Source organism: Artemia sp. Qi Xiang Cuo, chromosome 3, assembly GCF_049724085.1.
Source record: "Artemia sp. Qi Xiang Cuo chromosome 3, ASM4972408v1, whole genome shotgun sequence".
NCBI lineage: Eukaryota > Metazoa > Arthropoda > Branchiopoda > Anostraca > Artemiidae > Artemia > Artemia sp. Qi Xiang Cuo.
In genome coordinates this window covers 42,892,490-42,910,518 of record NC_142796.1, presented here as the reverse complement: position 1 = coordinate 42,910,518, position 18,029 = coordinate 42,892,490, and the positions used below count along the sequence as shown (strand labels likewise).

General features: G+C 36.9%; 1 protein-coding gene across 8 annotated transcripts in view; it reads right to left on the bottom strand.

The window, feature by feature from the left end:
- Positions 1 to 18,029, bottom strand: part of LOC148954123 (patj homolog) — a 44,699-nt gene that overhangs the window by 23,395 nt on the left and 3,275 nt on the right. For 6 of the 8 annotated variants that reach the window (XM_089085940.1, XM_089085943.1, XM_089085937.1 and 3 more), the window contains exons 1-2: positions 14,694 to 14,753; positions 1,625 to 1,913 (exon numbers count right to left, since the gene is read on the bottom strand). In XM_089085940.1, coding sequence (XP_088942066.1) covers positions 1,625 to 1,858 — 234 coding nt within the window. In that variant the 5' untranslated portion in view covers positions 1,859 to 1,913; positions 14,694 to 14,753. Of the gene's footprint in view, positions 1 to 1,624; positions 1,914 to 14,693; positions 14,754 to 18,029 lie in introns of those variants that run through there. The other 2 variants (XM_089085938.1, XM_089085939.1) reach the window with 2 other exon arrangements.

Genomic DNA, 18,029 nt, shown 5'->3' with positions numbered 1-18,029 from the left:
GTTTTTATAGAAAGTGTTGTTGTAGGAAACTTCAAAAAGAGCTCATTCGATTGGAAATTAAAACAGCCAGTGCCCTTTTTAATAGTCAGAAGTAATTAGAGGGCAAATAACTCCCTCTTACACCCACCATTCCCCCAAACTCATCGAGATCAAAATTTCGAGATAGCAATTTTCTTCAAAGTAGTTGAAAGTTCTGGAAATTCGGTCTTTGAGGATGACCACCCCCTCCCCAGCCCTCAGGGCAAGGGTTGTAAGTTATGCCCTGGGGGAATACAAGGTTTTTACTGAAAGCGTTGTCGTAGAAACTTTAAAAGAGCTCATTTGATTGGAAATTGAAAGGGCTAGTGCCCTTTTTAATAGTCGAATGTGATTAGAGGGCAACTAGTCAGTTAAGTAAAGAACTAGAAAAGTAAAGAACTCCATTAAACCAAAAATGAGCAAAAATAAAATCAAATAATCTACCAAGCGTGAAACAATCAAAAATCAGCATCAATAAATAAATGAAACTCAAAACGAACAGAAATTATAATAAATAACCAAGTCAAACTCAAAACGAGCAGAAATTAACACGAGTAGCGCTCAAAACCCCTATGCCTTCCCAAGGCCAGAACATAATTTGCACTTTACTGAAAAAAATATAAATGAATGTGCATTGTCAGTTTAATATACATACAGTGATATTTAGCAATCAAATTGTTAATATTATTTGAGTCATTAAAGCTATAAAAGTAAAAACATTTATACTTTTTCAGGGGACTTCCTGGGAAAATGGGAACTTCCTGGGAAGATGTATAGAGGGAGGCTTTTAATAGATTGGGATGGAGGAGGAGCGTGCGTAGCTGTGCTGGCATCAGGCAGTCTGATACTGCGGTGAATTGTTTGTGGTAGTAGTAGTTTCAATAATTTTAAATTTTCTTCTTTAAATTTGTTTTTAAACGGAAAGATAGTATGTTTGAAAAAATTATTTAGGATAAAAGTCACCCTTAGTAATCAAATTTATGGGTCTAATGATTTTAGTGATATTGGAAAGGATGAAGTTTCTAGACAGACTACTAACATTTTATTTGACTGTTGGCGAAGTTTTGATAAATTGAAGCAATTCAATCTATTGATATCCGAACCTTGCATGCTTATTTCAAAAAAGTATGGTCGAAATAAAATCTTCCTTAAATACTAACACATTGAGAATTGGAATTTTCCAGGTAAAATTAAAAAAATTATTCCCAAAAATTATTCCAGGTTAACTTTCAAAAATCTGGAAAAACTACAAACATTCCATAGATCTCAACTAGACTATCAGTTTTTTGCTTCTTGTCACAAAATTTAGCAAATTTCAGGAATATCTTTCTATATTTGATGATTATCATACGGAAAATATTTCACGTTACCAAGCTACAGACCGCATACACTGAAGGGATGCAAGGACCTTAGTGCTCAAGAAGCATTGTTAATCTGATACAGCTACAAACCACCGATCACAATAGAAGAAAGTAAAAGAACAAAGTAGCATTGTAGCTCTAAAACCCAAATGGTGCTACAACTAGCTTTAAACGTAGTGGATTATACAATAGAGACATAAAAAATCAAACAAAAAGCAAGGAAGCAAATAATTGAAAACTCATACCAGAGGGACTTCCCAGTCCTTGGATTCCTTCTTTTGACTGTAGATCTGTCTTTGGGTGGCCGTTGAAACATGAACAGCCACTCCTTTGATTATATGATCTTCACCACACAAAGAATTAGCTACTTCTGGGTCAGCAAAAGTCACGAAAGCAAAGGCTCTAAAAGGACGTGGAATAAACACATCAGTCACTTCACCAGATGTTGAAAAATAATCTCTAATTTCATCAGGTGTCATGTTTTACGTGCATCAGCCGACAAAAAACCTTGCATGGTACTGAGGATTCTCCTGCCTATGGATAATTAAAGAAATGAGTGATATTCTAATATATGTAACAAGACAAGTATAAAGAGACGGGGAATACTTGCCCATCTACTCCAACACTGCAACTTTTTACCCTTTTTCAATCAAAATACAACACAGTTTTTTTTTTAGAAAAACTTTATTGTCACTGAAAGTAACTAACTTGGATTCTGTTTTGACGCAAACTGCCAAATGATTCAATGCAATTTTAAATACCAAAAAGAAAGAAAGACAGGGAGAGAGAGAAAAGGAGAGAGAGAGAGAGAGAGAGAGAGAGAGAGAGAGAGAGAGAGAGAGAGAGAGAGAGAGAGAGAGAGAGAGAGAGAGAAGGATACAGAGGAGAGGGAAAGAGTAGCAGAAGGATGTAGATCACTTTATGCCTCTATAATGTAGATTATGAATCCTTGCATGATCCCACACCAAAAAGGTGCAACACTCCTGCCTTTTCCCGAGGAAAGGGTAACAAACAAAGCTGATTCGTTTGGAGGTTGCTACTTTCAACGAGAATCAATATATACAAGCCTACCATATGCCAAGTGCTGGGGCTCAGCTTCTAAATCTGCAACATAGTTTGTCAAATCGGCAACATTGTCCTTAGCTGGCATACTGAAATTTCTGGGCACTAAAAGGATCTAAACAGGTCACAAGTTTAAGAACGGATTTGTGTTTTTCCCATGGTGGTTGTATTGGGCATATGATGACGCCATGACATCAAGAAGATGCTCACATAGTCTACGGTTACAAGAAAAGTGGCAATAAGAGACAATAGATGTTGCATAGCCATGATGGTGCCTGGCCTAAAAATCGGCTAACACACAAGAAACTTGAGTAAATGCACCAAATATAATGAGTATTTTCAGCACTTTCAAAATACTTAGAGGACATTAGAGTGAAGGACAAAGAAATTTAGGATTAAAAGATAAGGACAGGGAAATTTAAAACAAGTCAAAAACACAGGTGAAGAACAAAAATATATGGTTGCTGAAAAATATTTAAAGTAATGATAAACAAAATTGAGGAACAAAAAAACATGAAATTAAAAAATAAGCAGAAGCTACAATGACAACAAGAGAAAACCAAAAGTGAAGAACAAAAACAAATTATGACTATAAGACATGCAACAACGAGAATCAAAACAAATCAAAAATGAAAGTAATGAGCAAAGAAATATATTATTAGAAGGTGTGACAGGGGGAATCAGAAAATGAAAGTGAAGAACAAAGAATTGTGTGGATAGCTGACACAAGAAAGCAAGTATCAGAAGATGTCAAAAATGAAATTGAAGAACAAAGAATTGTGATGTTAGTAGACACGTGAGAACGAGTCCAAAATGAAAGTGAACAAGAAAGTGATACTACATTAGAATAATAGTGGCATCAAATCTTTGAAACTAATAGACTGTGCCGCAAAACCCAGCACAAACATACAAAGATGCCACAAAAAAGGCAAGTTTTAATTTCCAGTCATTGGGACATATCAACGTTGTATGATTTCACTGTGGCGCCCACTATTTCCCTGTAGAAAAAGTAGCCAACAAAGGTGATTTATTTGGAAATTGTTGCTTGCTTGGTCAAATTCTATTACCACCTTCGAAATTTTCAAATTATCTGGTTTGACTTGTTCTAGGAAGTCACTAGCTCTCTGAGGAGCTCCACAAACTTATGCAGAACTTTAACTCATGTTTTAATTTAGCTTCATTCAGTGTGAGCAGTGATCAAACCATTAATGGTCGTAATGTTTTCAGCTTCAACATAGTTTATCAGAAAACCAATCCAGCACAGCATCCATCACATACCCCTGAATGTGATTTTGGACCACCTTCATATGGCTAAAGGTACTTTTTAGACACCGACAAGGCTCTTAGAACCCGAAAACGACTTGCAAACCTTTTAAACTATTGGATCTCTCGTAATTTAATGGACCTGGAAGAAATATTGTGCAATACAAACAACTATGTCAAAGGTTACAGGAAAATTCGAGAAGTCAAAGATGATGTAAATTAACCTCCTGCTTCATTGGGGCAAGAGCCTTGGATACAAGACAAGTGACAATGAGAATCAATATATAGAAACCTGTCGTGTAGCTGTTCCCAGGATAGGCGGTAAAGCCACTGTTCTCTATATACTGAATTTGGGTTTTACAAGATATTTAATTACAGGAGCACAATAGAGCTGCCTAAATAAAGAACAATGTTGGCACAATGAATTTTTTTTTCTTAGTTTTAGACCAGGGCACTTCGTATCGAAGGAGTTGTCGTAGAAACTTCGAAAAGGGCTCATTCGATTGGAAATTAGACTGGCTTGTGCCCTTTTTAATAGTCAAAAGTGATTGGAAGTCAACTAACACCCCATCTATGCCCACCATTTCCCCAAACACTTCCAATCAAAGTTAAGAGAAATTAAGAGCCATTTCGTTCAGCATAGTTGATTTCCAGATAGAAATAACGTTTCTGAGGAGGACACTCAACCAGAGACCTCAGGGCAAGGGTTGTAAGTTATGTTCTGGGGGCATCTAAGGTTTTTTATAGAAAGAGTTGTCATAGAAACTTTAAAAAGGGCTCATTTAATTGGAAATTGAAATGGCTAGTGCCCTCTTTAATAGTCAAAAGTGATTGGAAGGCAACAACCACCCCTTCCACACCCACCATTTATCAAAATACATCCAATCAAAATTATGAGATAGCCATTTTGTTCAAAGCAGTTGAAAGGTCCGGAAATTACATCTTTGAGGATGACATTCCCCCCCACAGCCCTCAGGGCAAGGGTTGTAAGTTATGCCCTGGGGGCATATAAGGATTTTATTTGAAAAAGTAATTAAATTTTATTTTTTAGGTTTTTATTTATTTTTAACTTGAAAAAGGGCTCATTCAATTGGAAATTAAAAGGGTTACTGCCCTTTTTAATAGTCAGAAGTGATTTAAGGGCAACCAAACCCCCTCTTAAGCCCACCTTTTTCCCAAACACATCCAATAAAATGTTGACATAGCCATTTTTCTTCAACATAGTAAAAATTTTTGGAAACTAGGTCTTTGAGCATGATAGCCCCTTCAGAGTCCTCAGGGCAAGGGTGGTAAGTTATACCCTGGGGCATATAAGGTTTTTTATTGATAGTAATGTTGTAGAAACTTCAAAAACGGCTCATTCGATTGGAAATTAGAAGGGCTTGTGTCTTTTTTAATAGTCAAAAGTGATTGGAGGACAAATAACACCCCTCTCACACCCAACATTTCCCAAACACATCCAATCAAAATTTTGAGAAAGCCATTTTGTTTGACATAGTTATAAAAGTCTGAAAATTATGTTTTTGAGGAAGACACTCCCCCAACAGCTCTCAGAGCAAGGTTTGTAATTTATTCCCTTGGGGCATATAAGGTTAATTTTATAGAAAATGTTGTTGTAGAAACTTCAAATAGGAATCATTTGATTGAAAATTGAAATTGCTAATGCCCTTTTTAATAGTCAAAAGTGATTGAATAGCAAGTAACCGCCCTCTCACGCCCACCATTTCCCCAAACACATCCAATGAAAATTTTTAGATAGCCATTTTGTTAAACATAGTTGGAAGGTTAGGAAATTACATCTTTGAGGATGACAACCCCCTCACATCGCTCAAGTCAAGGGTTGTAAGTTATGCCCTGGAGCAAAGAAGGTTTATATAGAAAGCGTTGTAGAAAAAACTTCAAAAAGGGCTCATTCAATTGAAAATTAAAAGGGCTAGTGCCCTTTTAAATATTCTGAAGTGATTGAAGAGCTACTAACCCCCCTCTCACGCCCACCATTTCCCTGAACACATCCAATCAAAATTTGGAGGTAGCAATTTCTTTCAACATAGTTGAAAGTTCTGGAAATTAGGTCTTTGAATGACACCCCCCCCCCAAGGCAAGGGTTGTAAGTTATGCCCTGGGGGAATGTAAGGTTTTTATTGAAAGTGTTGTCATAGAAACTTCACAAGGGCTCATTTGATTGGAAATTCAAAGGGCTAGTGCCTTTTTAATAGTTGAGTGATTGGAGAGCAACTAACAGCCCTCTCACGCCCACCATTTCCCCAAACACATCCAATCAAATTTTGAGATAGACATTTTGTTTAACGTGGTTGAAAGTTCTGGAAATTAGATCTTTGAGGATGACAACCTCCTCCAGTCCTCAGGACAAGGGTTGTAATTTATGCTCTTGGGGCATAAAAGCTGTTTATAGAAAGTGGTTGTTGTAGAAACTCAAAAATGGGGTCATTTGATTGGATATTAAAAGGGCTACTGCCCTTTTTTATTGTTGGAAGTGATTGGAAGGCTTGACATTTTTATAGTAAAGATTGATGTGGGTATAAATGTTATTTTTTTCTTTAGATCAGGGCACTTTGTATCAAAGGATTTGTCTTAAGAACTTCTAAAAGGGCTCATTCGATTGAAAATAGGAAGGATTAATGCCCTTTACATAGTCAAAAATGATTGACAGGCATCTAGTCCCTCCCACGCCCATCCTTCCATTTGCCCATTATGTTTAAAAACTAAAAGTTGCCTTAAGATTAAATCAAAATGCACTGTTACTGTGTTAATGCTAATTCCCAATAAGGCATCTCAGCAGGATCACAAGAACGACTGAGGGTATTAAGTTCAAGCTTTTGGGACTACTTCTACCTTTATAATGTAATCAAATCAAAATAGCGTAAGTGTATCCAAGCTATTAAAGAAAGTAAACAGATTTTTTTTTTTGCAAATGGTATCAAGTTTTATATTTCAGGTCAACTAGAGGAGGTATGAAACTATATTAAACGCTACTATTTGTGTCTAAATTTTTAAAAGGGTGCATGTTGTTAAGAATTGCTGCAAATTTTTCTCCAGCATACAAATAACAGGCCAAACTATAAATTCTTAAAAAAAACGAAAAGATTAAAAGAATTATTTTCTTTTTCCCTGAAAAGACTATGTCAACATAAAACGAAGAGAAATTAATGAAAAAAACTTTTTCCACACAAGAAGTTTTTTCAACTCTTTGAATTTTAGACTTCTTTTGACTAGGATCTTTTGACTACTACGTTAATAGACAAAATAATGTTAACACTAATGTCTAATAAAAAAAAAAAAATGCAAATATTGCTAATATTGACGCTAACATTATCTTTATTGTTTTTAAATTTACTGATGTTTAATAATCAAACTGTTAATATTATTTGATTAATTAAAGATATAGAAGTAAAAACATTTATATTTTTTCAGTAAAGTGCAAATTATGTTCTGGCCTTGGGAAGACATAGGGATTTTGAACCCTACTCATGTTAATTTCTGCTCGTTTACTATTATTTACCTTTGTTTACGAAAGGTTACTATTATTTGAACAAGTCCTAATGGTAGAATGTTATTTTGAAGGCAAATTTAAGGGAATTTCGAAAAATAGCCAAAAACCCTAAAAATGGCGTCTGATGGAAACAAAAAGTACATTATTATTGTCGCCTCTACTGAAAGCTGTATACAGGAAACTTAGTCCCTTGGCTTGAAAAATGAGGAATGAGGCAAGATCTGCGAGGCTGTATAAAATATACTTTAAAGGGTGTTTTGGTTAACAGCTATGGCAAAGTAGTTTGTTCTTAAATAGTTTCTAGTAAGAAAAAACTGGAAGCTATTTTCAGAAGAAACATTCTTGGGCAACCTGCTTTTTGTTTACCCTGGATGGTTAGTTGACAAGTATATACTAAAAACCACCCAAAGAAAGAGTCATTCTGTTCAACACTAGAAGATTCAATTACCTGGACAATAATCCAAATGAAAAAATTCATTTCCCTGAAAATTGTCACACTAATATTTTCTTGCCTGAAAAAAATGATCTAAATGCCTGAAAAAGTCACAACTTTGGTAAAATTTGTTTTAAATAGCAAGAAAACATGATATTACTGCACTGACGTTAAGATCTATATAGAAGCTTGAAAATAATAGATTATTTGAACAACAATAATGACCTATTCCCTCATCAGACAATAGAATGATACAACATGGGTTGGACAAAAATGCAGCAACTGTTTTGCTTGTTAAAGAAAGATTAAGATTCACCTTAACATGGTCAAAAAATTTAAGCCCTACTCTTAGCTGTCAGGACCTCATAAAATCATGCTAAATTTCTAGTAAATTACTCTTTACTGGGTTCGGAATAATACCAGCAAATCATAACTTTAGCGGTATTACCAATTTCATCCCTCTGGATTGTTGGCTTTTGGGGAAAGTGATACTTAAATTTCAAGCTATCAGAATATCAACCAAAAGGGATCAATCTGATTCATTCAAAAGCAAAATCAATGACCTAATAGTGAAATTTTGCGGTCTGGTACCCATCCAACTCTGCAGGAAAGGAGTTGAGAGGATCCCTAGTTTCCATCATCAGTACACTACTATTAGAAAAAAATATTGTCCAGACAAAATCTGGTGGCAAATCAGAGTTAGCCTCAAAACTTTCAGGCTCATATAGAGCTCCAGTTGTTTCAGTGCCATATCCAACTCCTTTGAGCAAAAAACTACATTGTTGCTAGCAGCATCCATAAGATATCTGCTAAATGTGCAAGGGGATCATAGACAGACTTTAGTTGCACTGTAGGGAAGAGAGGTGCTCTGTTCAATTCCATTGGAAATTTTATTACAATGTTATCCTTAGATTTATAGCCAAAAATCTAAGGGATCTATCAAAACAAAGTGCAGCAGAAATTGGAAGACATTTGAGGCATGATGCATTTCCTTGTAATTTGCCTTGGATTCTAAATTCCCTTAATAAAAAAAAACACAAGTGATATTGTGTGAGACCAAAATCCATTTTCCCTTAGTTATACAATATACATTGAATAAGGAGGGGGGGTATATACATCACCCAACCTTCCTCTATTTGGAGGAATACATTTAGACTAAGCCCATTATGTGGGGTTTGAGGAGATGACAGTCTCCTTACTTTTTAAGTTAAAAATAATTTTGAAGCTAAATTTAACTGAACATAATTTGCACTTTACTGTAAAAAATATAAATGTTTTTATTTTAATAGATCAAATAATATTAACATTTTGATTACTAAATATCAGTATATGTATATTAAACTGACAATGCACATTCATTTCTATTTTTTACAGTAAAGTGCAAATTATGTTCTGGCCTTGGGAAGGCATAGGGGTTTTGAGCCCAACTTATGTTAATTTCTGTTTGTTTTGAGTTTGACTTGGTTATTTATTGTAATTTCTGCTTGTTTATGTTTCAATTATTTATAAATTCTGATTTGTGGTAGTTTCACACATGGTAGATAGTTTGATTTTATTTTTGCTCATTTTTTGTTTAATGGAGCTCTTTACTTTTCTTTAAAAAACCTATTTTGTTGAAAGTTTTTTTAATTAATTTCTGTTTGTTTTATATTGACATAGTCTTTTCAGAGAAAAAGAAAACAATACTTTAAATCTTTTCATTTTTTTAAGAATTTACAGTTTGGCCTGCTATTTGTATGCTAGAAAAAACTTTTCAGCAATTTTTAACATACACCCTCTTAAAAATCTGTAAACAAATAGTAGTGTTTGATTTAGTTTCATACCTCCTCTAGTTGAACTGAAATGGAAAACTTGATACCATTTGCTAAGAATCTGTTTACTTTCTTTGATAGCTTGGATACACTTACACTATTTTGATTTGGTTAAATTTTAAGAGCAGAAGCAGCCCCAAAAGTTTGAACATACCCTCAGTTGTTCTTGGGATACTGCTGAGACGCCTTATTAGGAATTAACATTAACACAGTACATTTTGATTTAATCTTATGGCAGCATTTAGTTTTTAAATATAAATTCAAATGGGAGGGTGGGAATGGGAGGGGGATTAGTTTCCCTCCAATCTCTTTCAACTATTAAAAAGGGCATCAGCCCTTTCTATTTTCAATTGAATGAGCCCTTTTCAAAGTTCCTACAACAACTTCTTCAATACAAAGTGTCCTGGTCTAAACAACAACAACAACAAAAAATAATACATTATACCCACACCAATCTTTACTATAAAAATGTCAAGCCTTCCAATCACTTTTGACAATTAAAAAGGGCACTAGGCCTTTTGATTTCCAACTGAATGAGCCCTTTTTGAGTTTCTATGACAACACTTCCTATAAACACCTTAAATGCCCCCAGGGCATAAATAACAACTCTTACCATAAGGATTGTGAGGGTGGTTGTTATCCTCTAAGACCTAATTTCCAGAACTTTCAACTATGTTAAACAAAATAGCTATCTCAAAATTTTGATTGGATGTCACTGGGAAAATGGTGGATGAAAGAGAGGTGTTAGTCTTTCTCCAGTCACTTTCAACTATTAAAAAAGGCACTAGCCCTTTCAATTTCCAATCAAATGAAGCCTTTTGAAGTTTCTATGACAAAGCTTTCAATATTAACCTTATATGCCCCCAGGGGATAACTTACAAACCTTGCCCTGAGGCCAGGGGGGGGGGGTTGTCATCCTCAAAGACCTAATTTCCAGAACTTTCTACTATGTTGAACAAAATGGCTATCTGAAAATTTGATTGAATGTGTTTGGGGGAATGGTGGGCATGAGAAGGGGGTTAGTTACCATCCAATCCCTTTTAACTATTAAAAAGGGCACTAGCCCTCTCAACTTCCAATTAAATGAGCCCCTTTTGAAGTTTTTATGACAACTTTATCATTAAAACTTTATATGCCAACAGAGCATAACTTACAACCTTTGTCCAGGGGCCTCTGGGGGGTTTGTCATCCTTAAATACATGATTTCCAGAACTTTCAGCTTACTTTGAACAAAATGACTATCTCTAAAATTTGATTGAATGTGTTTAAGGATGGTAACTTTGATTGAATGTGGAGAAATGGTGGGTGTGAGAAGGGGATAAATTACTTTCCACTAACTTTTGACTAATAAAAAGGGCAATTTCAATTTCCAATCAAATGAGCCCCTTTTGAAGTTTCTACAACAACTTTCTATATAAACCTTATATGCCCCCAGGGCACAAACTACAACCCTTGCACTGAAAGCTCTGATGGAATGTTCTATATAAACCTTATATTCTCCTAGGGCATATCTTAAAAGCCTTGCACTGAGGGCTGATGGGGTTATCATCCTAAAAGACCTAATTTCCAGAACTTTTGACTATGTTGAACATAATGGTTACCTCAAAATTTTGATTGGATGTGTTTGGGAAAATAGTGGGCATGATAGGGGGGGGGGGTTAGTTGCCCTTCAATCACTTTTGACTATTCAAAGGGCACTAGCCCTTTGAATTTTCAATTGAATGAGCCCTTTTTGATGTTTTTACAACATTGTTTTCTATAAAAACCTTACATGCTCCCAGGGCATAACTTACAATCCCTGCCTCGAGGGGGGTGGGGGGGGGGGTGGGTTGTCATCCTTAAATACCTAATGTCCAAAACATTCAACTGCGTTGAATAAAATGGCTATCTAAAAATTTGGATTGGATAGGTTTGGGGAAAAGGGTGGTGTAAGAGGGGGGTTAGGTGACCTCAAATTACTTTTGACTATGAAAAAGGGCACTGACCCTTTGAATTTCCAATCAAATGACCCCTTTTTCAAGTTTCTAGGACAAAGATTTCAATATAAACCTTATATGCCCCCAGGGCATAACTTATAATCCTTGCCCTGAAGACTGTGTGTGGGGGGGGGGGGTGTCCTGCTCAAAGGTATAATTTCCTGAACTTTAAACTGCGTGGAACAAAATGGCTATCTAAAAATTTTGATTGGATATGCTTGGGGAAATGGTGGGCATGGAAGGGGTGTTAGTTGCCTTCCAATCACTTTTGACTATTAAAAATGCCCATAGCCATTTCAATTTCCAATCAAATGAGCCCTTTTTGAAGTTTCTATGATGATGCATTCTATAAAAACCTTATATGCCCTCAGGGCATATCTTACAACTGTTGTCCTGAGGGCTGGGGGGGGAGTGTCCTCCTCAAAAACATAACTTCTATCTGGAAATCCACAATACTGAACAAAATGGTTATTTAAAAATTTTGATTGGATGTGTTTGGGGAAAAGGTTGTTGAGAGAGGGGGGCTAGTTGCCCTCAAATCACTTTGGACTATTAAAAAGGGCACTAGACCTTTGAATTTCCAATTGAATGAGCCCTTTTTCAAGCTTCTATGACAAAGATTGTAATAAAAGCTTATATGCCCCCAGGGCATAACTTATAACCCTTGCCCTGAAGACTGTGGAGGGAGTGGCCTGCTCAAAGGTATAATTTCCTGCATGGAACACAATGGCTATCTCAAATTTTTGATTGGATGTGTTTGGAGAAATGGTGGCATGGAAGGGGTGTTAGTTACCTTCCAATTACTTTTGACTATTGAAAAGGGCACAAGCCATTTCAATTTTGAATCAAACAAGCCCTTTTTTAAGTTTCTATGACAATGATTCTATAAAAACTTTATATGCCCCTAGGGAATAACTTATAACCCTTGTCCTGAGGGCTATGAGGGGGTTGTCATCTTCAAAGACCTAATTTACAAAACTTAAGACTATGTTGAATAAAATGGCTATCTCAAAATTTTGATTGGATGTGTTTGGGGAAAATGTGAGCATGAGAGGGGGGTAGTTGCCCTCCAATCACTTTTGACTATTTAAAAGGGCACTAGCCCTTTAAATTTCCAATTGAATGAGCCTTTTTTGAAGTTTTTACAACAATGCCTTCAATAAAAAACCTTATATCCCCATGGCATAACTTACAACCCTTGCCCTGAAGGCTGTGGGGGAGTGTCCTCCTCCAAAAAATAATTTCTATCTGGAAATTAACTATGCTGAACAAAATGATTATCTCAAAATTTTGATTGGATGTGTTTGGGGGAATGATGGGCAGGGGGTGGGTGGCTAGTTGCCCTCTAATCACTTTCAACTATTAAAAATGACACTAGCGCTTTGAATTTCCAATTGAATGAGCCTTTTTTGAAGTTTCTATGACAACTTCTTCAATATGAAGCGCCCTGCTCTAAAGGAAACAAAATAATAAATGATATATTATGCCAACATTATTCTTATATGCCCTCATGGCATAACTTAAAACCCTTGCCCAGAGTGTTGTGAGGGAGTGTCCTCCTCAAAAACATATTTTCTATCTAGAAATCAACTATGCTGAACAAAATGGCTATCTAAAATTTTGATTGGATGTGTTTGGGGGAATGATGTGTGTGTGTGTGGGGGGGGGGGGGCGAGTTGCCCTCCAATCACTTTAGACTATAAAAAAGGGCACTAGCCCTTTGAATTTCTAATCAAATGAGCCTTTTTTAAGTTTATATGACAATGCTTCTATAAAAACTTTATATGCCCCTAGGGAATAACTTACAACCCTTGTCCTGAGGGCTATGAGGGGGTTGTCATCTTCAAAGACCTAATTTACAAAACTTAAGACTATGTTGAATAAAATGGCTATCTCAAAATTTTGATTGGATGTGTTTGGGGAAAATGTGAGCATGAGGGGGGTAGTTGCCCTCCAATCACTTTTGACTATTTAAAAGGGCACTAGCCCTTTAAATTTCCAATTGAATGAGCCTTTTTTGAAGTTTTTACAACAATGCCTTCAATAAAAAACCTTATATCCCCAGGGCATAACTTACAACCCTTGCCCTGAAGGCTGTGGGGGAGTGTCCTACTCCAAAAAATAATTTCTATGTGGAAATCAACTACGCTGAACAAAATGGTTATCTCAAAATTTTGATTGGATGTGTTTGGGGGAATGATGGGCAGGGGGTGGGTGGCTAGTTGCCCACTAATCACTTTCAACTATTAAAAATGACACTAGCACTTTGAATTTCCAATTGAATGAGCCTTTTTTGAAGTTTCTATGACAACTTCTTCAATATGAAGTGCCCTGCTCTAAAGGAAACAAAATAATAAATGATATATTATGCCAACATTATTCTTATATGCCCTCATGGCATAACTTAAAACCCTTGCCCAGAGTGTTGTGAGGGAGTGTCCTCCTCAAAAACATATTTTCTATCTAGAAATCAACTACGCTGAACAAAATGGCTATCTAAAATTTTGATTGGATGTGTTTGGGGGAATGATGTGTGTGTGTGTGTGGGGGGGGGGGCTAGTTGCCCTCCAATCACTTTTGACTATTAAAAAGGGCACTAGCCCTTTGAGTTTCCAATCGAATTAGCCTTTTTTGAAGTTCCTACGACAAGGCTTTCTATAAAAACCTGATATGCACCCAGGGTATAGCTTACAACCCTTGCTCTGAAGGTTTTGGGGGAGGATGCTCCTCTAAAATATAATTTCTATCTGGAAATTAACTACGCTGAACAAAATGGCTATCTCAAAATTTCGATTGGATGTGTTTGGGGGAATGATGGGCATGAGGGGGGGGGGCTAGTTGCCCTCTAATCTTTATTAAAAACTTCAACTATTAAAAAGGGCATTAGCCACCCCAATTTCTAATTGAAAGAGCCCTTTTCAAAGTTTCTATGACAACTCCTTTGATACAAAGTGCCTGTCAAAGAAAGAAGAAGAAAAAAAAACAATTGTGGCCACATTGTTCTTTACTTAGGCAGTGCTAGCGTGCTGCCTATGATAATCAAAAGTTGGATTTTACCCTGTCTTTATCTGGAGAGTTGCTACTCTACACATTCACTAGCCTAAGCAATGTTCCCTTCAGGAGAGCCTTAATTACATAGCAGGCTAGGCTATTGGCCTCTTAAGAACAGTTTAACAGGCCACAATTCAGGCTCTAGATTTACTCCCAACTATTTCCTTCTTGAGTTAACTTTTTTTTACAAGAACTAAATAGACCCACATTTTTTCCATCTAATTTTAGTTAATTTTGCATGGAACCTCCAGAAAAAGTAGAAAACAAAATCCTTCAACATTCTCACCCAGCTGCTTAAAAGGAAGTGATGAAGCAGATGAAAAGGTTACCTACAGACAAGTAGCCTCGTTTTCAGGCTCAGCGGGTTCGAACACGGGTTGTTCTCGTCTAGTGCATCAAGCGTTTTCACAAAGCGGGTTCTCAAGGAAAACACGGCGTTGAAACTTCAAAGATGAAAACGCTTGATGCTAAGGAATAGAATTACCCTCTCAATTACTCCGACTATGTGTCTTAGTTTTTTCCACAATTAGCCATGTATTCATGCTTACTGCAAAATACTTGATTTTCCATTCAAAATCAACTGTTTGGGATTTCAATGAACAAACTTCATGTGCTGTGAATTCAGGGTGGTTAGCCATTTTTGAATTTACCGCCAATGAAATCAGAACTCGGGTTTGAACCTGGTATTTCTACGGGTTCCAGATTCAAGGAACCCGGGTTCAAACACGGGGAGAACCCGGCAGCTGAAAACGCTTAGAAGCGGATTTCTGTTGAACCCGTAACCCTAAAAACGCTTGAAGTAGAACTCGATAGCAACCCGTGTTTGAACCCCGTGCCTGAAAACGAGCCTACTTAGCCTCGGTAAGATTACTTACCTACCAGTTGATTTCTAAATGTTTCACAAAAATGTACTTTTGCCTTCCCCCCCCCCCTCCAAGAGTTTTAAATTCAGGAAGTAGATAATGTTGTTGTTTGGGGTTTGACGCGTTTGATCAATTGGTCATATGCGTTTGTATCACTTGATTATTCTGTGACTTCTGTAATTACTAGCTTGCTTGGGTGTCACTTCAGTCAATATTCATTGAGCCAGGTCAGGTATCACTTATTGTGCTATTGGTAGGGGGTCATTCACCTATAGTGAATGCCTGCGTTGAAACATAAGAATCAGAGTAATTCAGCACTGCTTTGTCATAAAACAATTAAAATACAATTACAACACAATTAAATAAATAATGCCAATATACATCATTCCTGTCACATACACCAACTATAAAAAAATACTGATAAAACATAGATAAACAATGATGTGATGACTATAAAATTAGCTAAAATAAGGGTGTAAAAAAAAAAAAAAAAAAAATCTTAAAGGGAATGAACCAAACCAGTAGTCTTAACAAATCTACCTAGAAGGTTTTTGCTTAGTCGTCTAGCCCAAGGAGGAGACGTGTGATGTCCCAGAACAGAGCGCATTGGGAATGCCTTAAATGCCCTCTCACAACAATTCCTTAGTATTTCCCTCTCCTTTTCATATTTTCTACAGTTGAAGATGATGGGACATATGTCTTTGTACACTCCACATGTGTTGCAGTTGGGGGAAGGGGTCATTTTCCAATGGAATAGTGTTGATTTTGTCTTGGCATGGCCACATCTAAGACAAAAGAGAAAAGTTGAAAGGACGCAAAATGAGAGGTACATTTCTTTTGACGGCTGCTTGTAATTATAGAGATCCAGGAACTGGGTATGGAAAGAATGGAGCCAAGCCTCTTCTTCCTCCGAAATTTTTGAACTGATTGAAGACAGGAATTAAGGACCAGTAATAGGGGTTTGAGTGATCAGACCCAGAAGGGAGGCTTGTTTTGCAGCCTGGTTTGCTAATTCATTTCCTTTTATACCAAAGTGTGCTGGGACCCATATAAATAGGACTGATATACCCTTTCTTGCAAGTTGTGTAGTCAGATTTTCAATCTCCATGGAAACATTTCTTGCTTGGTGTTGCTGGTGTGAAAGCTAACAGTGAATCAGTACAGACAATATACTTCTGATATTTGGTCTCTGTTTGGCTTGCTATGGCTTGAAGAGAAAACTTAATTGCCATAAGTTCTCCAGAGAAAAATGTCAGGTAGGGGGGTAAACAGAAGGAAAGGTATAACTACTGCACAGCTGCATTTTGTTTCTGTCTTTGAGCCATCTGTGTAAACTTGGATGTAGTCCTGGTATTCTGCCAACTTTCCCAGGAATATGATTTTCATCACTGCTTGGGGGAGGTCCTCCTTTTTTCCAATACTGATCTTAGAAATAAGCAATTCCCCAATTCCTTTGGAGGCATTGGGAGAATCATCATCCAAATTAACAGTCAGCCTGCCATTTTCTATGAACTCTTCCATGCCAGGAAGGCAAAGGGATCTCAGAAAAGAGGGCATCTCTGTTGGTTTGTGGCAGACATCAGGGTTGTTGTGGCTAATGACTCCTTTGTATATAATGTGGTTCTTGAGTCTTATCATCTTTGCAAAATATCTTGCAAGGAGATGTTTTCTTCTGGAGTGAAGGGACTGGATCCCCACTTCACAGTACATAGCTGCAATAGGAGTTGATTTTAGGCAGCCAAGGGCTCTTCATAAGATTGCATGGAGGGTAGTGTCAAGTTTCTTCAGGAGACATTTCTTGGTGGATCCATATGTACATGATCCATAGTCTATCTTGGACATCACTACTGACTTGACAATAGTTGAAGCAAAGACTGTAGGGGCTTCTCTTCTTCCAAGGCAAAGAGCATTAATGAAGTTTTGTCTTTGTTTGAGACTGCCAATCAGCTCATCCAGATGGGGATTCCATGTCAGTTTTTGGTCAAATACAACTCCCAGAAAGTGTGCATGTTCTGCAACCACAATCTTATGTCCATTCAGTTTCACCAGTGGTTTGAAAGCATCCAGTTTATGCATTTTGTTGAAAAACACACTAACTGACTTATGGTTTGAGAAGACCATATTATTACTTTTTGCCCAAATTGATAGCATATCTACAGCTTTTTGAGAGGCTGGCTGTAAGCATACAGGGTCTCTCCCCACAACTGCGACAGCAATATCATCAGCATACAGAAAGAGCTTTGCTCCAAGAACATTTTCCAGGCTTGTATCATGACAATAAACTGAGAAGAGAGGTGGACTTAGAACAGCCCCTTGAGGGAGTCCAACGTCAAAGGCTTTCCTCATAAACTCTGAGCAGGAGCCCTCCAAGGAGGTCTTGACCTCCCTGTCCATCAAGAATTGGTGTATCCTATTTACCAGTAGGTCTGGTAGGCCCATTACAGATAGTCTTGTGACTAGTTACCTGATATCTACTTTATCAAATGCTGATTCCATGTCCAAAAAGATTACATGTGCTGCTTTTCCTTTTTTGAAACTTTGTTGGATCAGATGCACTAGTCTAACTAAGGCATCTGTGGTGCTCCTTCCAGGGAGAAAGCCGAGCTGTCCAATTTGGATGTGTTCTGATAATGGGGTTAAAATTCTTTGTTTTATTACCCTCTCAATTAGTTTTACAACA